The sequence below is a fragment of the Varroa destructor genome, unplaced genomic scaffold, assembly GCF_002443255.2.
Source record: "Varroa destructor unplaced genomic scaffold, Vdes_3.0 BEIS01000001.1, whole genome shotgun sequence".
Taxonomy (NCBI): domain Eukaryota; kingdom Metazoa; phylum Arthropoda; class Arachnida; order Mesostigmata; family Varroidae; genus Varroa; species Varroa destructor.
Genome location: NW_019211454.1, coordinates 13143947 through 13167365, shown reverse-complemented (window position 1 = coordinate 13167365; position 23419 = coordinate 13143947). Strand labels below are relative to the sequence as shown.

Genomic DNA, 23419 nt, shown 5'->3' with positions numbered 1-23419 from the left:
CAAGATTCTTAGCTGCAACCTATTTGACGTGTTTTACTTCTGTTATATTGTTGCGTAATGGTAGACAAAACAATGGTTGTAGTTGTAAGATGGCATTCCTCATTAGAAAAGCTGTCCTGGCAAGAATGTATGATGCTATCGACGCAGTAGGAAACAGTTTATATTCCCCAGTGAGCTTTGGAAATGATATGACGACAAGAGTATACCCAGAAAACGGGTGTCGGTATTTGAAAATGTTTTCTCAAGTAAACTGAAGTATTTTTACAGAAGCAAAGACTTACTCCTAGTTATCAATACGTTGCACACCTTTACCCATATATCCAGCTATATAGAAGCGAGTCTAAAATGAAGTTCCGCTATCTCACGCACGCCTTACGCACGTATTTAGCTAACAGTGTAATTGTATATATTGTAACCTACTATTGCCTTAAACTCGAGTACGCCCATTATAACAACAAAACATTTAATCCGTTCATCACCGAAACAAGGTAGAGTGTAATAATATAGATTGTATGATAAGACGCCAGTTTCACCATGTTTAGCACATGCTAGCAAAAGTTAGCTTTATTTTGTCGAAGCAGGTAAAATGATTTTGTAGTTAATAACAATAAATGGACCAAGCTTCACTGTCGGCATATCTTTCATGCAAATATACTATTTATTATTCGATAATGCCTGCTTGAAAAGTTGCTATACCACGCGGGTAAATTTCGAATCTTATTTTCTGATTCAATGACACACGCGCGTATGCATGAGTTGTCAAAATGTACTAAAATAGAAACAAGGATAATGGCTTCTCTATTGACACTGCCATGCGCAACGTCAATTCGGATTGTACACGCTAAAAAGCTTTGATGTATCGTTTTAACAAACACATTCGAATTAGGCTTTCAGAGAGATTTTCTAGTTGATGAAACTAAGTATAGCTAGTGTTATAATAATTATCTGAAAATTCTACTACCGCGGACTCCTTTCTTTCGAATCCGCGGTTCTAAATAATCATAGATCTATTTAGACGGAATAAAGTTAATGTTTTTCTCGTATCCCAGCTCACATAAGCGGATTGTACATGTGTCTGAATGCCATTCTTAGAATATTCAAAATGCATAGGTTTATAGATCGATAACGTACCGTAGTATTTAATGATCTGCAAATTTTATTACTACCATTTTATTTTTTTTGCTCTCATTTAATATTAGAATAAATATCAGCCTTTACCTAAGGTAACAATTGACTCGCGGTGGTTATAGTCTACGAATATTTGAACGGTTTCGTGCCACGTTGGGACGTTACGTAAGTTTCTGTCGACCGAAGTCTAGCTGATAATGCAGCATGTGGTAAACATGGTTGCTCGGGCAAGCCCTATACACTCTGCCTAGCCAAGCGGCCGCTAGATGTGATTCGATTTCCGGCAAATACGTCCGGTCGCCTCTGCCCGATCGTGCCCCGACCTTGTCCTATCTTTACTATACCCCTCAAAGCAACATAGTCAATGGAAGCAAAGCCAGCTGCCAGTTAGTTACGCACTGAACGCATCTCGAGAAGGATCCTCCCAGGTCATCTGCCGCCGACAGTCTTGGCAAGTGATATCTGTCTGCCGTAGCGCAGCGTCCTGTGAAATCACATGAACACAAACTAACTCGTCATAACTAAGTAATCAGTGTACGTATTGTAAATCCTTGCGGATACCTTATTAAGCTTACTAGCATCCGGTCTCAGCGTCAAAAAAAACCGAACAGCAACAGCATGCAGATCTTCGTTAAGTCGATCGACGGACAGACGATCTCGTGTGAGGTCGAGGAAGGCTCTTCGTTCGACAAGCTCATGTTACGCCTCGAGTCTATCACACAAGTACCGGTCGATCATATGCGTCTGTCATGGGGCATCTATATCTATGAGAGGGCTTCGCTCCTTGTGTCAGTCCTGGCTGGAAAAACACTTTCGCTGAACGCTAGACTGAAGGCTGGTGGTTTGGGACGCATAAAGCTTGCCCCGGGCCTCCGTACTCTGGCAGAGAAGTACAACGTCAACAAAAAGGTCTGTCGGAAATGCTACGCTCGTCTACCGCCGAAGGCACACAACTGCCGAAAACGCAAGTGTGGACACAGCAACGATCTTCGCCATAAAAAAAAGCTCGCTGAATTGACGTAAAAAAATGAACGTGTAACATAAGATAAATATGCTGAACGGGATAAACCATCGTGCTGCTTTCTCTGTTGTGCCTAACAGAACGAAATGACAATGTGATCATCGCTAGTTGCGACTTCGTTTACTATACGTTCGTAGCCTCTAAATAGTACAACATTTAGCATTTGAGGTGTTATGAATTTTATTCTGGACATCAGCCATCACTCTGGAGTTAGTTTTCCATTGTTTCCGGCTCGATTCAAGCCAACGTCAGCGCGCATAATGGTTCATGGCAGTAAACGAGACGAATCAAAATAGCAAAAATTCGCTCTTAAGTTGCGTTATCATTATTTTATTGATTAACTTCCTGTCTCATTCATTTGTGTTCTATAAAAAAAAAAAGCGAGATGTTTAATTTCTGTCGTCTATGATGTAACAAGCTCACAGATATTTAGAAAATAGTACATCGTATTGTTGAATATAACTTCATTAGTAAATTTTAAATGCTAAAGTGTTCAATACCTATGTTATATCAGATAAGACTGTATAGCAGATAAGATGTATATCATCGTTGGAATCATTTTTATGTCAAAAAAAAAACTGAATAGGGCGATCAGAAATATAATAACGCAATTCAGGGCCATAATACTTTAACGTATTTACACGTTGCGACGAAATCATAATAAATACCTATCTTATATCAAGCTTATCAGCCCCGTTATTATTACTATTATTGAGCTTGTTGAATAATTATTATTACCGTTGTTATTTTTTCAAAGATTCTATTGAACCCGACTGTAGATTTATAAATAAAGTTATATATGGCATTTATTATTCTAGATTTTATTGAGGCATTTTCTTTATAAATTCAAACACCACCTATTTTGAAGTTCAACTCAACGGAAACATAAAGATTTCGTACTGACGTTTAAAACACCTATGCTTCCGAACCAGCGCACAATATATTCTATATAGCACATTCGCTAAAAAAAAAAAAAAAAGAATATACATAGTCATATATGTACCATAGTTACCAAGGAGAAGTAGATATCAACAGGAACAGGTCTTAACAATTATTCTAGTATGCTTTGTTTCTATAGCTTTACGTTCAGTGCTTCCATTATGCACTGCTTCAGATGGTCATTAAACGTCGTGTATCCACATCCGATCTCAAAGCTGAATGCATGTTTTGAGTTTTTAGATTCAGACGGCTGGCCCCCTTTACTACAAAATGAGCTATGTGTGTGCCCGGTTTCAGGCACCCGGCTCCATCCCTAACTGTAGTGGACAAGCCTGTACCGTTGTACTGGAGTTGTACTAGACGACGACTCGTTGCGTCCGTAGGGTTTGCACAGCTGGCATTTTAGACAACTTGACAACGAAAGACGTTTCTGTCCCTGATTCAGTTTGTAAATTTTCTTGGAAAGACCTGACCTGATATAGATTAATTAATCGCTGGAGGTTTTAGTTGTATTATCGGTGTACTTCGGCAACTCGGAAGCTCGAGTCCTTACTTACGAAAGGCTTTAGTGCGTTTACACAATCGACGTATGTAGTGTTTGTGTCAGTTACTAAACGGAAGGCATTTGCTTCAGCTATTCGGATATACGTAACACCTTTCGCAAATAGTAAACTCGATGCAGTAGTTATCGTCCCTATATGTAGCATGGCGTCGTAGATAAAACGCCCGTAGGGTAACGGCATACCGGGCTGTTAGACAATTCCCCTTGTTCCACTGCACAGGTTACCGACTTTCTGAAGCATCTAGACAGAATTAGGACCAATTGTATGCTTGGAGGGTAATCGAGCGTCCCTGAGCGGTACCAATGGACAAAGAATAATATCTGAATAGAGTGTAGAGAGGAATATGCCGATGTACTCACTGAGTCAATAGCTTATACCTATATTATAGAGAAACTTGTTTCTATGTGTTCACGTTCGCCATAGAATTATAGAAGAAACTCTCTAGGATATTTGCTTAATGTAACGAACTATACGATTAAATACTTACATATGAAATAATTGTCTGACTATAACCATCTGTCGACGCTGATCTTGGTCAACTAGTGTGCAACTATGAATGATATACAGCGTATGGACGTGTTATCGACACTGGCACAATCCAATGCTGGCATAGTCGCAGATGATTGCCTGCAAAACGACGGGAGTACGCATTTCAGTAGAAATGATGATTTCGTAAACACGTTCGACTCATCTGTATCAAACGCTGAAAAATATAGATGTTATAGCTAGTGCTTTTTTTGTTAGGATTTTGTAGATGGGCTATCACTGAAATTACTACTCCATATGGTTCGTTCCGGTGGTGCTAATCCGATATTGGTCGTTCGGCAATATCTTCTTCCGGTAGAACTATTGGTTCGTGAGGTGTTTTTTAAATATATATAACTCCATTCTGCAAATGGGTCGAAAGTGCTCCGCTGCATGGTGGATGTCCGTTGTCTCTCTAAATGGATCTACTGACATTTCAAATGAAATGCCGATTCCTCAGTTTGCTAAAGCGAGCGATACAATTGAGGTACGCGAATCAATCAGCCAATCAGGAACACCCGCAGAACGATTACAGTGGTTTCAGTTCTATCTAGCAGAAACCATGCTGTTCATGAATCGTGTACGAGACGAAAGATAACAAACTGTCCAGCCAAAAACAGGCTTGCGCAGGCTTCAAAGGCCTTCTTTAGCAATCCAGGCGTATTCAATAAAACTTCTTTTTCGTTGTGATGGTTGAGGATTAAAGTACTATGCGCAAATTAGACCCTACTGCTGAAGTATTTCTCTGATACCGTTGAACTCTTATCCAATAAGCACGACTTGCCTCAAACGATGTGTGGCCAACTTTTTTCGCCCGTCTTTATGATCTACTTGGGCTACTAAAATGGGCTAGAATTTAAAGAGGACGCAGAATCCCTAAACTGATAAGGTAACTAGCTGACTCGACATAAGCGATTAACCGATGCATGGGATGGAGAGGTTGATCCCGGCTTATCTTGAGCGAGCATTATATACTTCCTTTGCAGGAGCGGTGTGCTATCCAAACAATTACTCCTTTGACCGCGGACATTTGATCTAATTTGTTTGAAATGGTGATCGAGTGGCCAAGTACCTAAAGAAGTCGTTAAATATTTGGTTAGTCCTGAATACGGAGGATGTCTTACTAGAGTCAGACAAAATGAACAGGACCGTGCAGAACCTATATGTAACAAAAATGCAAACCCCGATAATAGAATTTGGCGACCCGAGGCAATCTCCAAACTCTAATTCAGACCCTGAACTTTTAAGTCTGAGAGAGAGAAGCCGCGTTGAGGAACGAGACAAATGTGGTAAGTCGCTAATTCCTTTTCATTCATATTAACATTGCTTAGATATGCTGCTTGAAGGAGTGGGCACAACCGACCGTTATCTAGTGATTTTTAAAAATTATGTAAACATATATTCAGAGTGAGCAAATAGCAAAAATCTCCTGATAATGGAGAACCTTTCTCTCACTTCTTGTAAAGTAACAAAAGATACGTATGATATTATTGAAATAAAAGGGGAATACTAATTCTCTTGTTCTATGTCGTAGATAAAAGCCGGTACAACCATTTGAATGACCATAGCCGTTGGATTTAAACAATATGCTGATACTATGATCTTAAAGCATTCTAAACATTTAGCAGTGATTTTAAGGGGTGCCTGTTAGAAATATGTTTTAAAGTTAAATCTGCTCTTTGTTACAATTTACGCTATTTCACTGTCTTTAAGGGGCTTTTTTGAAAACTGTCTAAATGCGATTGCCTCACCCTAGAATATCTGGCTTATGTATTCGTTAAATGTCGGATTTAAAATTTTCTATTTAACTTAGTAACTTTTTAACTTTGTCAACAAAAATTGGCTTGTCGGCTTGATTCTCTTCAAATGCAACAGCATGCGATAATTTTCAGATGTACAAAGAAATTTTCAATTTTTTAGGAGTCAGATCCGAATTTTGAATATTTGCCCTTTGTATTCAACATGATTAAATATATCATTGGAAAACGGTTAAAGCGTTTTTGTGCAAAAGGATCTAAGTCAACTGTTACTGAAATAGAGAAAAGTTCCCTTATACGAACAATAAACCATCGAGTCGCTTGCTTTTTTTTGCATTATAATTACTAATGCACTCGAAGCGCATCTTTGGCTGAATTGAGTAAACCTTGCTTTTAGAATTTCTATGGATGTATGAAAACAGGTTTAGAACTTCTAGCACGAAAAGTTCTAAACCTGTTTTCGGTTAGATGTTCTTTAGCCAACTCTTATAGTTCTTATATTGTGAACCTTCCAAAGCACACTGTCAGATTGGCGACGTCATGAACAGTACTATATATAATAAGCCACTACAATTCCCACTCAAGTTTTTTTCGCGAAAAGCCTTTTTTTTATCGACTATAATTATCTTCTACACACAGAATCAATTAAATGCCTTGCGGAATTCAGCGTTAAGTTATTGATCAGAGCACCTTTTACCTGACCTATCTCGTGATTTCGAACGTCGGGCTTATGCAATAAACACACAGAATACAATCTGCCATACGCTTGAGAATTGCCTAAAAGCGAAGGGCATATCATCGTTTCATGATGACATGGCGTTGAATCGTCTAGATTATAGCCCCAATTCTACTTTCTCAGCTTAATACAAAATACCTTTACGCGTTTAGTCGATAAGCTATTAGGTGGTAATAGATGACACATTTACTTTGATGTCTACTTCGAAATTTCTGTCACTTTTATTCGCAGCCACGACACTTATATACTGCACCGTTTTCTGAACAATACAGACAAATATTCTTTTGTAACGTATTTATAATGTTGGCCTATGATAGAAGCACTAGAGCAGATATTGCCTGTACAAGCCTTACTACCGATAGCGACATATGTTGCTGCGGTTTTCGTCCTGTTCGCGTGGCCTGTAGCGACCCCTACAAACATCTGAGTGTCGGCGAGCCTTGTGGTGTCCGCACACCTGAAAACGGCCGTGCTCACGGTGCGGTCGCCCGACGTTAACTAGCGTTGATTGTTCTACTTACTGCTGGCTCACAAGTGTACGATTTCATCGCCGTAAAGGCGAAGAGTGAGTGGCAGCACCGTGTCCACCTCGCCGAAGACGATACCTGCATTGAAGTATAAATCAATGACCGCGGCGCGGGCTGAAGTCGGCCAAAGATCTATTTTCTCAGATGATCAGCATGCGCAGTTATGCAAACAGGCAATGTTTCATGGATACATGAGATATGGAAGTGATGGTGCTCTTAGCTTATCACCGGTAATGTTTCTACGAGACAAAGCTGAATTGTTCTTGGTAGTGCTGGCATTACGTCTGTAGATAAAAACGGATACATTTTGATTCTTCTGTGTATTCGTTTTCCGTCCGTTGTCAACATGTAGCAGAGGCTCGAGACGCTCTCGGCATGAGCGATAACCAAACGTCTAAAATCCCAGAAACCAAAACGGGTGAGTTCTTATTCTAACGAAGTCTAGTTATTTATTTATACCGAGTAGACTCAGATACATTTCCTCGAAAATACTAACTATAATATACTAAATAGATTGTGGATAGATCGATGTTTCAATTAAGACAGGTCATTTATTATGTCATGACTCAGTGTACGACATCAGAGATTTATCTTACCTTCGCATTTAGCTTAATATTCGCCTTTTCGCTCGACCCTGGACAACTTTGGACAATTTTTTTCAAAGATCTCTTATTGTTTTTTTGTCATATTTTATCTTATTGTATCCTTTTTATTTTTTTTTGCTTTTTTTTAATCCTAGAATACCATTTAATACCGTGCTGCATTTATTATATATATATATATATATATATATATATATATATATATATTACAGTATTTTCAAATCATTTAGAAAAATAAAGATTTTGTTGCAAAATGAATAGAATGTTATCTGTGAAGATTTTTTGTAAAAGGCAAATCGGAACCCCGTAATTATATTACACAGCACTATGGGAGGGCTTTAGATGAACTTAATCCGTCTATGTATTTCATTTAGTACGATATAGAACTATTGAATGATATGTTGAAGCAGACGAAAAGAGATAATCGGTTCCGTTGCTGAAGTTCCTCATACCAAACGAGCCCCTAAACTGGTCTTCAAAAATCAACATATCGGAGAACCTATATTCATTATATGGGTCCTAGACTGGCCTCGTTTGTCTCCTCACAACCATGGTACTGCTGTTAGAATCCTATCCTTAGCTTAACATCTGCCGCTTACATTCATTCAGCTCAGGCTTTGCTATTTTAGGGTCATTGAGGGTATCCTATTTTGAAAGTCCGTCATAGAAACATAAGGTTAGTCAACGGTTTCAGTCGATTACTTAAAATATACTTATTTGCTTTAACAATAAAGTGATAATGTTATGACTGACGCAGATATGTGTAGGTATTGAATGTTTTGACTTACTTCGATTTAAACATACGTTTCCATTTTTATCGACAGGCTTAACGTCACCTTTGAAAAACTAAAGATAATGCTGAATTACTTTTTTTTTAAGACCTTGTGTATTGTTATCGAAACCCATGATGCTTTTAACGTTTACAAAGCACTCATGAGAGATCACCTAAAACCTCAATGTGGTCAAATCTTGCCAAAACTCGAAAACAAAGAAAAATACTCTTCGTGCTATTGAATCTCGCTATCTGCTCCTTTTAGATGACAGATTTAAAGTCCATGACACAATATTTCGATTACATCGAATGGTAGCTTTGGTATAGTGAAATGCAATAATCTGCAAGGCCATTTACTTACTGGGTACATGGAATCGTTTAGCTCGATCTAGAGCTTTATGTCGTTATCTACTATACCAAACAAAGTAAATGTGGCAAAAAGTTAATGACTGAATTGAAAAAAGTTAGCTCAAATATCGTCCAGTATCGTTGAACTATCGTTTCTCAAATATCTAGTTGTTCGAAACTTAATTCCTCTACTTGTATCGCTGAATTGAGCTATCTATTATCACTGCTGGTGGCAGTCACGTGTACTTTTATTCCAATTTTGAAATTTGGTCGGTATTTACATATGTATATGCATTAAAATAACTTGTAATATATTGTTGACAAAAATTGATTTACCACTGAGCGTATGCGCTTGGCATCATTATGATATCTAAATACATTCATGCGGCAATCGATCACTTACTTAAGTGGCTGAATTACTACGTAGTACATATTCCGCATTGTCTTAGCCTCCTAATATATAGTTCGAAGTTATTAGACGAAACATCCGAAGTGATGAATCAATCATAAACTACAGTTCCTGTTTAGTTACGGGCCAGCTGCGGCCACCGGAACCGTAAAGGTGGCCGCCTGGGGGTTTATCCAGGTCATCACTTCGCTGGGATGCCCTGTCTTCCTGTTAGTTCATCCGGAATCTCACAGCTAGCGGCCAGAATTGATGATGAGTGCCTCAGTTTACCCGAACACTACATACGATTGTGCTCGCAATAACGGTGACTCATATGGTCTTACATTCAACTAGTTCAAATGTTCGGGCTGCTTTGACCGATACAGATTTATTGTAACTATGTACAGATTTATTATTGTAAACAAACTAATTATCGGTAAAAGCTGAATTGTATTTTTGCAGCAGAAATATCCATTGATATCAGAATCTAGATTGCAGAACGTTATTAAGTTTAGCCCTAATTATTTTTTGCAGTCCTAAGAAGCGTATCAAGGTAACACTTCCGTCTGATAGAAAATGATTGTCGTCCGCTTTATTGGTTTGACGTTGTCCTTTTTAGCTAGAGCTACTGTTCCAAGAAATCATGTAGTTATAACACAACAATTTTCCAGCGGTCTTAAATCTTTCGTTGAACAGGCATTTACAGTCAACTGGTAATGCAACGAGCGAATAATCATGCATGAAAAACTGTATTTTTATTCAGTTAGAAAGATTTCTTCAGATCTCCACTACCTCTACCTGATTCATATAACCTATATGCATGTTCCAGGCATATATGGGTGCCATATAATATAGGGTTTTTCCAGTCCTACTACGGCTGTGTCCACAAGCCAATAAAGTCGACAAATGTGACAACGTAGTCATTGCTGTCATTCTTGTATTCCTTTTCTGCCCATAGGCAGACACAGCCTGCAGATACAAATACACGAGGTATGCTTTCTGCTGTATTATTCATGCACTTTGTGGAAAAAGAACTCACCAGTAGCTCTGGGTCTTGATTTTCAATTTCTTTCAGTTTACACACTTACTTCTTCCCATTCATTCTCTTCTTCTTGACGGCCGGCAGTTCGCCCACTAAAAACCAATAAACCAGCGTATGTGCTGTGTACCTTTCTATTCGATACACTTTTACGTAATAGTTCACCGATGATCGTTCCGGGGGCGTCCGTGCCGTTACGTATCCTAGGTTCTCATTGGCCAGAGCTCGTCGTTCAGGCCAGGCCTTCTTCTATCCAGACGTTTGTGCTAAGAAATCCACACAACATTTGGAAACATTAGAACTTAGATGTTCGCTGTAAAACGTCACAGAAAGCAATATAGATAGTAGTTGTCCCAAATGATAATCGCCAATGGGAATCGGTTTCTTTCCGAATTTTATTTAAAACTGGATAGATTTCGCAGGCAGTGCATAGTCATAAGGTGATGTTTGCATAACTGTCCCCCACGTCACACACAACCCATTGCGACACCAGTGGAATACTACCCGTTGCTGAGCGACTCGGTGGCGTCTGTTCCGGCGTGAAAAGACCTATTTAACCCATATAGTTAGACGTACCCCCAGCCGTTGATACGCCGCAATGGGAATGATAAAATAGGATCTAACAGGTGCTGCGTGTTTCATAGAATAGTTGCTTGTTATAAGATTACGACATGAAGATTTCTTCAATGAAAATAAGTATTTAGTTATATCTATCGTTTGTTTATCACAGATGCTGTTGGAGTTGATAGTTTATAGAACAAAACATGGATAAATCTTATGTTGTGAGTTTAAGTTCAAGTAAAAACTATGTTGCGGAAGATTCTCTTAATGAATGGCTCAATTTGAATATTGGTATTGAAGAAATTGCTATGTTTTAGTCTTCTGGAAATATTTATTCTTCGAAATATGCCCATGTTGTACTTCTCTGCAAAGGCACTAACTTTTATAGGAATACATGTCAGCGGTAGGCAAAGTAGCACGTCGATTCTCAAAAAAGGAGTTCCAGACTACAACCATTGACCATGCCCCACACTCTAATTATCTGTTAAAATGAGATATATTCATGGAGCAAACGAAGTAGTTTTCCTTTTACGATGTAATTAAGAAGAAACATACCAGTTGTTGTCGAATATGATGATTCAAAGCATTATGAAGCGTCACATATCGCTTTCAGCCGCGCTGGGGAAGATTCTCACGCGACACCCTGTAGTCGAAGGTACTGCAAATAGACGAAATGATCGCAGATCAGGTGTTTGGGACCAACGAAGTAACAATGTCGATAAAAGACTTGTGTTCTGCCCAATCGAATTGGCTCTTCATGTTGTCTCGAAGGTCACCCTCTTCTTTGCGTCATAAAGTCGATTTGCATTTAATCAGAACGAACCAATTTTTCTATGTGAAGAAGAATGAGTTTTGTCTGTAAATATCTGGGTACTCTACTCACATAATTTTTGAGGTGTAATGCATATACATATATATCTGTTTCTATTCGTTTATATATAAACGTATTTGTTCAAATATGCGATCTATATCATGGTAAAATTCAAAAGCGGTTTCTCAGATCCTATTTAAACTACGTATGTTTGGCGTAAAAATGGCGGCAGATTTAATTAACGTAGGCGAGCATTTTTTTAAGTAGTAATCGGTCTATATTAATCTCGCCTATAGAATCTCTGCTCTTTTCCTAATTGAGGTGCATATATGTACGTCATAAAGAGCGGGCCAGTGTGTTTACATGACAGTTTATATGACAGGGAGATACCAATACAAAATATAGCGTCGGTATACCGTACCCTTTCGTCCAGGGTCATCAATTTTAGGCTTTCTTAGTAGCTTTGACGTGTGAAAGCTACTATTTAATAAGGATCGCGTTATTCGTAGTAGTTCTAATGTCTATTCTGTGAAATAGGCCCCGTAAGCAATCAATGGAAACGATCATCTCTGGAAGACGGTTGAATTTATCAGATTCGGCACAAGTGGGTAATAAGTACTTTGTTGGATAAAGGCTTGTTTCTGTGTCGAAAAATAAGGAAGACAAATGGCTTTGTTGGTGAATATAATAGCTACTGAAAAACGACGATATGGAGCCGACAATCGGTCTAGGAACTGATCCGTGCTGACTAGCCATGACCAGAATGTTTATGTGGATCAGTTCCTGTTAACTGAACGATTGGTCCATAAGAATTAACTACGTATATTTAGAAAGCACGATAGGACCTGTGAAGGGCTGGTGCCGTAAGCTAAAGGACGAAAAATATTTACAGCTAACAAATAAGATTTTTTCTAAAAAGTTTTTTATATCCGGTTCTATGCTGACGAGATTTGGATGAGCGATGAATTAACATAAATTTAGCTTTATGCGTTTAAGTTTGTTGAGGCTGTCGTAGAAGTCCCGCTAATTAGGGACCGTAAAACATTGTTGTTATTGGTGAAGTGAATGAACGATTTCATAGTTGGCCATGATAGCGTAGTAAAATATTCCAAAAGTGGAGTTTTTTTTAGCTTTCGGCAATATTTGACTATTCTATACAAGTGTTTTATTGAGCTGAAGGTCTCAGGACCTTCGGATTGAACATTATTATAGGAGCCATGAAGTGTGCACGCTTGGTCTCGTAGCCATGTAATTTTAGACGCACGGCCGTTTGCCTATTTTTGCCACTCGAAGGTGCACCGCCGTCCGTAACTTTAACAATGGTAACCTTTTTTTTTTTTTTTTTTTTTTTTGTAAGTTTTGTGGTGCGAGCGTTCTGTGCCTATTCTCTTGGGTTTTACCAAGGATAGATTTGTTCTGTTTATGGGCAAATGAACAGTTTATAAAGTTGAAGTTTTTCTTCGTCGATAAAAATGCCGATGAACAAATTCAAAGTTTTTATTGTTCACAAATCATAATAATAGACGGTCATGACTTGTGCAAATTATGACGGGACTTTCGATAGGAGATGAACTCATCGATACGACAACAAAGTGAGTGCTAGAGGGAGATGTGTACCTGCCTCTTGTGCGCAGGTACACTTCTTTTGCTCACTTTCTATTGCTAATAATACCGACAACTGAAGTACGAGCCGGTGCGCAGATCAGTGTTGGGTTACCTAATACTAGTTTAACTGCCCAATGAAGATTCGAAGCCGATCCTGAGTCATGAGTGCCGCAACAGTTATTTAAGTGTCTATTACAGCATTGTCACAGTACATCATATCGCATCTTATACGATTGTCGTTTCTATTTCTCTTAATACCACACTGCGATAATTTATCAACCAGTCAGGCCATACATAAAATAGCCATCTATTATAATTAATATAATGTTTGTTATACGTGCATTAGTCCAATTAAGATAAGATGAACGGCATCACATGAGCTTAGACCGGTAACCGGGTGCCTGAGGCGGACAGCCTGTAATTATTCGATTTACTCAGATAAGTAGCAGCAGTCACCTTTACATTGAGATGCGCGACGCCAGAAATTAATTGTAAATAAGGCAAGGCTGTGAGGATGAAATGTTGCATTCTGAAGGAGATCGGAGAAGCGTAATTAGAGGAGAACTGGTGGAGATTTAAATTAAAGATTTCTGAAATTAAAGCTATGACCTTCCGGGGAGTGCTTTGTCACTTTTTTTTTCTACCACTTATGATACTCAACCGGTATTGACATTTTTTTTCTATTGAAAGGTTTTAGGAACCAATTCTTTTTTGCTTGTTGATACTTTCTGCGGAAGTAATTTTACAAATCTAGCCGAGATTAGTAATAGGTTGGTACTATCTGTACGACATTTGAATATACAGACGATTGTGTGATTATGACCAAATCGAGTATTTCTTTAGTGTTATATAAGTACATAAATAATTGACTACTTTTTAAATACACATCAGTCGCTTCTTAACTTATGATACATAAACTTAAGGCACAGTTATGCAAACAACTACGACAGCTGTTACGAGTTGCCGATACCCGCTTAGCTTTCGATGTGAGAAGCAATAGAGTGACTAGTGCGTGGTAACCATTCATACACATCAATATTTATATTTTTAAACCATAAACATGTTGAAGAAACGAATGTAATGTGTTGTGATGTAGTAACCTTGTACCATAGGAGTTATATAAATCTGGATTTGTTCCTAGACGATTTGCCGGTGCTTGCAGGTCTTTTGCGGCACCGATATGTCATCTGTCTTCTGGTGTTCACCGGATTGGCACTGGCGTATTCAATGCGAATCAACATGTCGGTCGCAATCATCCAAATGGTCGGCTCAAAAGGCAAAAACGTTTCTAGCGCAGACGATGGAACATGTCTGCCTTCAGGAAATATTAGTGTTGCCCCGAAGCCGGTATACTAATTATCTATTAAACTTGCAAGTAGTGAGGACATCAATAAAATATAACTCGTTATATCAATTTCTAACTAAACAAATTTATTTTCATAATAAAGGTTAGACCCTTACAAACGAATCGGGCGGATCTTGAAATTGAACTACACGCTACTAGCAGATTAAATTTGACTGATAACTACCTTAGTCCTTCAGATCTTCGTGAGTGAAAGCCAACTGAGTTTACTCTACAAGGAACACGTTAAAAAGAAAAAACATATTTAAACATATTTCAGTTTTACAATCAACGCTCAGTTGTGAAGCTTTTGTCCTTCGCAGGTCACAGTACTGCGGAAATTTATCCGAGATTAATGAATAGGCAAGTAGGTCTTGAGCGAGAGCACAATACGTGAATCGAGTAAACATGTCCAGAACGGAGATGACTGGACGTGGGACCCGAAAAACAAATAACGCATTACCGCAACTGAAGACCTTTCACAAGCAGAGTTTGAAGTCTAAGAGTCCTGTTAGCCAAAACTAACAAAATTTTAACCATTTATCGAAAACTGCAAGAACCTGATTGAGTAAGGGAAGATTCAACCCGTTTTCCTCCCAATCTAAGTCCGTGTGATTATAGAGCTTTCCAAACAGCACTAGTGGGCAAGCATATCCCACTACATATTTACTTTGAGAACCCATAAATAGCTAAATTACATATGGGAACTCGAATAATACATATATGGCTATCTGGAGGCTGCCAGAGCACTGGGACATATTTTGAAAAAAGGAGAGTACCTTTAACACCTATATAAAATCCTCATTCAAGCCCAAATGGTTTATTGATATGGAAATCCGCCGGATTCGCTTGTAACAACTTAATGTAACTTGAAAACTCTAACAAGTTATTCAAAAAATGATGGTCTTGTAAATACTTTATAACGCTAATCATAAGAATTAAAGGAAGGTTCTGGAGAATATGTCATGATCACCCAGAACCTATGGTCGTTGTTAATAGTAGAATTCCTATGTCTTACAGGGCGAATTCATATGGCCCAAGCTCGAACAAAAAATTGTGGAGAATGCATTCTTTGTTGGATACACCAGCACTCAGGTACTCGGCGGAATTATGGCAGATAAGTATTCCATTAAATGGGTATTCGGTTACGGCATCTTTCTCACGTCAGTGTTCACATTGGTCACACATTGGGTTGCCCGATGGAGCATCTACGGTCTCATCGCCCTGCGTGCTATTGAAGGCATTACAGAGGTGAGCAATTCTAAAAGTATTGCATTTTTTTCTATAGAGAAGAATAGAAAATTGGGCGGAAACTGGGCTGCACGACTAAAGTATTCACTGCCTTCACAACACCTGAGCTTAAGGTGTTTTAGGTGATCTGTAGCCTATCGTCTTTATTTTTAGCAAGGGGAAATCTCAGAAGCATCACTATTAGACATTTCTGTAAAATTATATTTGGTTTTGGTCTCGAGCAAACCTTATTAGCTCTTTATATGACAGCATTGTCCTTAGCTTGCATAAAAAAGAAGTGCATCTTTTTAAAGCGGATAAAGAAGCTATTCATCCTTTATGGAACGCAGTGCACCGGTTGAAAGCGTGTTACGCACCAATATCTTTTCTGAGGACGCATTTTCCTCTCTCGCGTAACTCTCGCATTTCTGGTTTGCAAAAATATTGTAGCAAAAAATGGGTGGCAAAAAATTATTACGAGCCCATATAAAAACTATTGTTGACTTATTACGAGCTACACAAGATGATGACTTAAATTTCCGATTTTCGTATTGTGTCGACACGCAAGACCAAGCCGTGACATTATTGCTGGTCGCCGTATCCTATTTAGAAGCTTGACTATTATGCCCCAGGTTGTAAGCCTAAAGGCTGAAAGTATCACACTCTATAGCGTTTCTGCAAGGGCTCACCCGTTGGAATTAAACCCACGTCCAATATTAAGCAAAAAGGCAATGGCTGTTCTGCTAGCTTTAACTGCTGCATATTCGGTGTGCTTGCGATCAGAGCCAGCCAGGAATATCCGTCAGTGCGTAATTTCCTTAGTTTCCAGGGCGCCGCTTTTAAGAATTATAGACAACGAGTGCTTAGCCATTAACATCGTAATTGAGGAAACCCCAATGTACTGTGAGATCCTATGCACGTTATCACAGGTGCAAAAATCATCTCTACTATCAAAGCCTGAGGACCTCCTGCAGCAACAGGATATTCTCTTCTGGTATAATTTACTCTTGATACGAGGCGATTAGCCTCCCTGATGGATCTGTATGCCTGGAAATCTCTTGGAAACTTAAGATTTTAAATTAAGGGCCAGACATCCCCCTATCTACTGTGCGGGAAGAAATCTGCGTTAAAGGGTTTTTGGTAGCGCCATATTCAGATTGAGATCCTTTTTGAGAGAAAGCGTCCTAAAATTATTTTAATTTCCTCCGGTGTAATATAATATAATAGTAATAGAATCAAATTTCGGTAATATCGTTGATATCGGAATGGTCTGGGGTGTAATCTTTTGGAAAAGAGGGCTCGTATCGGTACAACTGAAATGTCCGGGGGTAAAATCATTTTTTGGAAGCATTTCGACAATCTCATTTCACTTAGCCCTTGCATTTTCCAAGTTATTTTTTAGATTTTCTAGATTATTTTTCTCTTTGGAATCATTTACTTTGTCCTTTACAAGGTTCGGTAGCGCAACACCTTAGACAAAATTGTGACCATCGTTAAGCAAAGCAAGGGTTGGATGGAAACCTTACTTTTTGTTCTATCGTATTTAGCCACGTGCGGTGATAATGAATATTCAATTCAATATTTTCCTATTCGATTGTATTATCGTTCACACAAGAGTATGTATGGAAGGTCTGTGCGATCTATTTTTTGCTGCGCATAAAAAATCAACAATTTATCGTTTAACTGAATATTTTTTATTCATATTTACATGGATGCACGTCGGCTGTCTTATGCTAGGGTGTGACCTTTCCGTCGGTATTCTGCCTGATGGCTCGATGGTCTCCTGTTCAGGAACGTACGACCATGGTAAATCTCTGTATAATCGGATCGAACATAGGAACGGTTATTACACTGCCGATGGCGGCTGCGCTCTGTCAATCATCACTGGGCTGGCCTGCTGCCTTCTACATTCCCGGTAAAGACCCACTTGATCTTGTAGAGTTCCCACGATGTTCTTAATATTCACCTTGCACCGAGAGATTTTCTAACTTGTCCTTCTGGTAAATTTGTGTAAACGCTTGTACAAGGCATCAGGGATTAAATATATCTGAGCCTAGACTCCTAGATTACTCCTAGAGCTGAGCTTAGATTACGTCAAACCGTGGATGCTTTCGATAAGGTTTAACTCCTCTTCTTTTAGATCTCTATACGCAGCGATTATTTAGTAATGTAACAATATAACTGTTAGCATTACAATTGGGGTTGGACAAACCAATCAATGGGACGCCAAAAGAGTCAACAAAAATGTTTGTAACAGATAGCTTAAAACGTGTGTTGCGTCTTGCGAGTAACACAAGTACACTCAAAATGTATCAGTAGCAGTAATAAACTGTTCGTAAACTGAAAGCGGTTGTATTTTTGTTTTTGTCGTGATCTGTCACGACGTTCCATTGATCTCGAACGGTGGTTTAACCAACCAGGTGCACTGGGTGTTGTCTGGTCAGTCGTGTGGTATATCTGCGCGACATCCCAGCCGGAGAATCATCGCTGGATCTCAGACGAAGAGCGAAGGTATATTATTCAAAACCGAGGCATAACACACTCACCCGCACGAAAGGTAACTAATTATGTATACAAAGAGCGATAATAAATCAGTGATGTTGTCCATAATTGAAATCGCATGTCCGCTACATAGCATTGAAAATGGTTTCCTGTAAATTATATTAATCTAACCATGCACCTAAACAACATATACAGTATAAAATCTATAAATTTTTCGCTTGCCTTCACTTTAAAGTGTTAATTGCGGCGCGTCATCTTGAAATTATCTACCGTTTCTTTCAGATCCCATGGCTGACCATAATCACCTCGAAGCCCGTTTGGCTGTTTGCAACGGCTCGGTTCTGTACCTCCCTTACCCTCTATTTGTTTTTGACGCAGATGCCTATATTTATCGATACGATCTTCCATATCTCAATGACAAAGGTATAGATACAGCAGATTCCGGTATATTACATATTAAACGTACATCCACTGTTTATGTAATTACTGAAGGCGGTCTATGAGAGAAAGAACAGATATAACCACGTTGCGATGCATTTAATGGTCGTAAAGGTTTGAAACCTGGATTTAAATACTGTGGGATGGTTCGCCTTTCAAGCATACGTCCCTTATTATCTACTGGTTGTACCAAATTAGCTCAATAGCTTGACAAGGCCTTGTTACTTCTGATACAGATAAAGTTTTTCGGTTGTCTTCTTAATACAAATTCAGCTCCTCCGTTTATCAATACGATAATAAATATACTAATCAGTTTCTTTCATTTCAGAACGGAGCTCTGAATGCATTATTCTTTGTTTGTTACGCATGTGTGGCTTTCTCCAGTGGTGCGGTATCTGATCGTCTTATTCAATCAAACATTATGACCCGAACCAATATTAGGAAGTTGTTTGAATGCGCGTCAGCTGTCATCTCCGGTGTCATGCTGCTTCTAGTCACGAGAATTGGGTTTGTTAATTAATGTGTAATAAATAGGTGCCACAATGAGCCAACAGACATCTTCGTAGATGCAATACTCAGCGGTGTAGTCGAACTTATGGAAAGAAATAACGTATCTTGATAGCATTCTCTGACCTAGGTCTTTAGAATCAAATGCTTCCAATACTCTATTATTTAACAATAATAACTAATATGATTTCATATTATATAGTTTCATAAACCGCTAGTAATATGTTATGTGTTCAAAAGAAATTGAATGGATTCCGAATGTTCAAAAAGTATTATTAGTAAAAAACGGAGATTCCTAGAAAGTGATATTTTTTTGGGGTTCTTGTATTTGCGGGGATGTTCCCTTTATTATTTACTTGTGATTTACGTCGATATTTGAATATCCGACTAAAGGAAAAGCAAAATACCCTCAGCAGGAAACAAGATTTTTCGTCCACTCGACTTCATTACATTTCGAACATATTGCATTTGCCGATGACATTTATCAAGGTATGAAATTATAGCCAAAAAATTTAGCCATAGAGCGTTAGAAATTACGTACTGTAGAAAGATGTCGTGCAAAATAAAACCGTTGTCGCTACTTTTTTGTCATGTGTAGTTTTTAGTAATGTAAATCATCATATAGTCAAGTTGAATATATTTTTCGCCTACCATGTGCGCAAACAACGCGTTAATAATCATTTATCGATCTCTCTTTCTTCGTCCAGCTGCAACTGGAATCTGGTAGCAATAATTCTTTGTTGCTCAATCACGAGCCTGGCTCTAAGTGGGGGTGGTAATGCGGCAATGGCCCTCGATTTAGCGCCGGATCTCGCAGGGTCTGTGATGGGCTTTGGCAACACGATTGGAAATTGCAGTGGTATCGTGGCTCCTCTCTTGGTCGGCGTCATGACAAGTCAAAATGTAAGTTAAACCTAAGAGCGATTAAAAAAGCATATTCCGCAGCCATTTTTCTGTAGACTATAATTGAAATAATAATAATAGTGCTACGCCAACGTCATCATGTTTGTTTGTTGTCTATTAAATGTATATCATAAAAATGTTTACGACTCACTTATGCTCGTAAACATTAACATGTCCATTTCATTATTCAGGCAACCTATGCCCAATACAATAATGTGTTCTACACAACGGCAACCATTAGCTTTGTGGGAGCGATCACTTTTGCAATGTTCGCTACTGCCGAGGAGCAGCCCTGGTCAAAGACCAAGAGCGAAGAAGCGCGCTCTGTGGCAGACCAGTAAGATGTTCTAAGGACCAACACATAAGACGGACACCGAAAATGTTACGACTAACTCGAAGATGACTCTTTAACTTGAGGACAATCATCAATGCCAAAGATGACGTAATGATCCTAGGAGAAATTACAAAAAGTGCGGCGCAAAATGTGATCGAGGAAAGACGTTGTTATTTTAATATTCAATGTAAAGAAAGAACGGAGAACTTTCTTGCTGTTTTGTATTGATGTGTGGTATGTCACACATGTTGATATATCAAATTCACAACCATTTGTTCCGTAAAAAGGCACTAAGCTGGATCATGTGGAAAATTTTTCAGACAGTTTGGAGTGATAGATTTAAATTGGTGAATCTGTGAGCATAACTCAGGCCCGCAAAGTTCATTGAAATCAGTCAACTGTCAACTGATCTTACTACGCTTTTGCCTTTTTCCACGTCTGGCAAGAAGTGTACGCTCCAACCCAACGGTCTTCTATGGTCAAGACCATAGCTTCAATTGCTACAGTGAACGACTATGTTTAGCAACTAAAAAACAAGTTGATCGAATAGTGTTGAATCTTCATGCTCACAACTGATTCTAGTCAGCCTTATATAAACTATCTCTGTAGAACGATCGCAGACAGCGGGCCCCAGACATAATTGTATTAATCACAGAAATTAATCATACACAAAACATATTCTTTAAGAAACAATTAGCTGAAGATCTTTTCAGGCATTTGACAAACTTTATGGGTATCTATAGTATCGAAAGACTAAGGTAATGGAAGGTAAATGGATATTTAGCTTTATCGTTAAATTTAGATTCATAGTTGTGATTCAATACATCTGTGACCAAATCGAATATCGCCAAAGCCCTACGTTAGCTTAGCTTGAGCACTGCTTCAGTATGGTCCATATAAAACATATAGTTTTCGTACGGAGCAATCGAACCCACTTCCGCTTCTGGTTACTAAGCCAGCCGCTGTGGCAAAAAACTGCGTGTGTGTAATAAGTGACCTGTGGGCTTCATAGCGGCATATTGCATTTTATCTTTTAAAAACTAACTTAGTTAGGCAAGAATAACCAAATTTTTACTGACAAAGGTGGCACCACGTGTAACAGCCGCTACAACAACCTACGTAAGAAAAGCACAACGACAGGGCTATTGGTTTAACAAGAGTGAGCATAGATGGAGCGACCAGTCCGAATCTATTCGTCTTATTTAACATCAGAAAAGGATCTTGGGCCTTGCTTGCAATCGATTGTAATGTCGTAATGCCCTTTCGATTAAATCCTATTTTACAAGTTACGAGTGTGAACTAGTCAGAACAGTGACAAGGAACGAAGCCTGTAGTAGAACGACGATGTTGTCTATCGTTTGCTGTAGTACTGACTACCCGGCAAATGTCATAATGAAGTCTTATGCGCGTACCTGTACTTTACAATCCCATCTGAGTAATCTATTATGTATATGCAGTACTCCGCTCTAATTAAAAATTTGTTTTAAAAAGTGGCAAAAACTGATAAATTTTAGAGCTCAAGGAACAGCTAAGTTAGCCATCTTGAACGATTTGAATATGCTGTTTGATGGATTTCAAGCAGTGGGAAAATGTGGCACTCAGATATGCTATAAAAAGGAAAAAAAAATATATATATATATATATATATATATATATATATAGATAAACACTCGCTTGTTTAGAAGTTAGCTTTGCACAGATCTATAATAAACACGATCTATTGAGCTACTCGGATATTAGTAACTTAAACATTATTTAACCTTATTATATATACAACATTAAATTTATAGGAGAAGATTTGTACAATCGATATATGTAACGTTTTACCTTGTTGTTAAACGTATTAATTAAACGTGTTATCTTTGTGAAAAAATTGAAGTGTATATTTTTTTAGAGACTACATATGTGAAACCATATTGTAGTATTGAAGTTAGAAGTCGAAGAAGAAGATTGTGGCAGGAGGACAAAGATATTACAGCTGTAAAACTTCAACACCGTCTCAATAGTTGTCTTCTTGAAATTATTGATTCTTACACATTTTTTTATAGAAAGAACGAGTTCAATTTGGAGAAGCCCGAAAATACTTTCACTAAAAATGATGCAGCTGACATTCGACTGCAAGGAGCTTCTCCAATGTAAGAAGAATTGTCACTCTGAAAAAAAACTAGCTAGTACGTAAAAAGTTAAACTACATGTTTATTTTATTAATAATAATAATCTGATTCTATGTATATATTCTACATAACACGCTGACACACCTATGTGTGCTACTTGTGTTTTAACGCATAAGTGTATGAAGTGATTTCAAGACATTAGTTTTCACCGCATTCCTTATAAAGTAAGCGTAAGTTACACGTAAAAAAGTGTGAAAACAAATTTTCCACAAGATGTATATTATACAAGTGATAAAATACTGTATTGCAATATTAAAAATGACAATGTTTTGATTCGAAGATAATAATGCTATTCAACGGTTTGGCAAACAGCATATATGCCGACAAAAATTTTAACGTAAGCTTCGTCTACCTACCCGATTATCTGTGAATTGCAAAAACTATTCAAGTTAAAAAAAGTGTACAGATAGACAACTTGCACCTTTCGAAGTCAAATCTAGACCATCTAGTCAGCTTTGTGATTTAGTAGATGTCCTCGCATTCGATGAGGTATCAGACTGCTGACGCAGTCTAATCGTGGAGGAAGCACCATTAGATAGCCTTGATAGTACTTGATATCGTTGCTGTATCTTCGTCGTCAATTAGATCACCAACTTCTTGTTGGCGCAACAGCAATTGAAATTCATAAAGTAGCCATTGGTAAATAGAAGGTGCTCAATATCTCTGT

General features: G+C 38.3%; 1 protein-coding gene, 2 long non-coding RNA genes and 1 pseudogene across 3 annotated transcripts; 2 read left to right on the top strand and 2 right to left on the bottom strand.

Annotated features, from left to right (window-relative positions):
• Nucleotides 1–294: 294 nt before the first annotated feature.
• On the bottom strand, nt 295–7584 carry LOC147758281 (uncharacterized). Its single transcript, XR_015319405.1, has 3 exons — nt 6808–7584; nt 4139–4278; nt 295–1612 (listed from the first exon to the last, which is right to left on the bottom strand). It is a non-coding gene; the product is annotated as an uncharacterized LOC147758281 (long non-coding RNA).
• Nucleotides 1606–2923, top strand: LOC147758282 (uncharacterized; annotated as a pseudogene).
• On the top strand, nt 5168–22306 carry LOC111253131 (sialin-like). Its single transcript, XM_022812530.2, has 10 exons — nt 5168–5465; nt 7549–7614; nt 14464–14669; nt 15685–15915; nt 17632–17809; nt 18315–18451; nt 18679–18819; nt 19163–19341; nt 20049–20244; nt 20436–22306. Exons 1-10 carry the CDS (start codon nt 5315–5317, stop codon nt 20583–20585), a joined length of 1635 nt encoding a protein of 544 aa, XP_022668265.1. The 5' UTR covers nt 5168–5314; the 3' UTR covers nt 20586–22306.
• On the bottom strand, nt 9335–17742 carry LOC147758280 (uncharacterized). Its single transcript, XR_015319409.1, has 3 exons — nt 17603–17742; nt 11462–11564; nt 9335–10611 (listed from the first exon to the last, which is right to left on the bottom strand). It is a non-coding gene; the product is annotated as an uncharacterized LOC147758280 (long non-coding RNA).
• Nucleotides 22307–23419: the final 1113 nt, after the last annotated feature.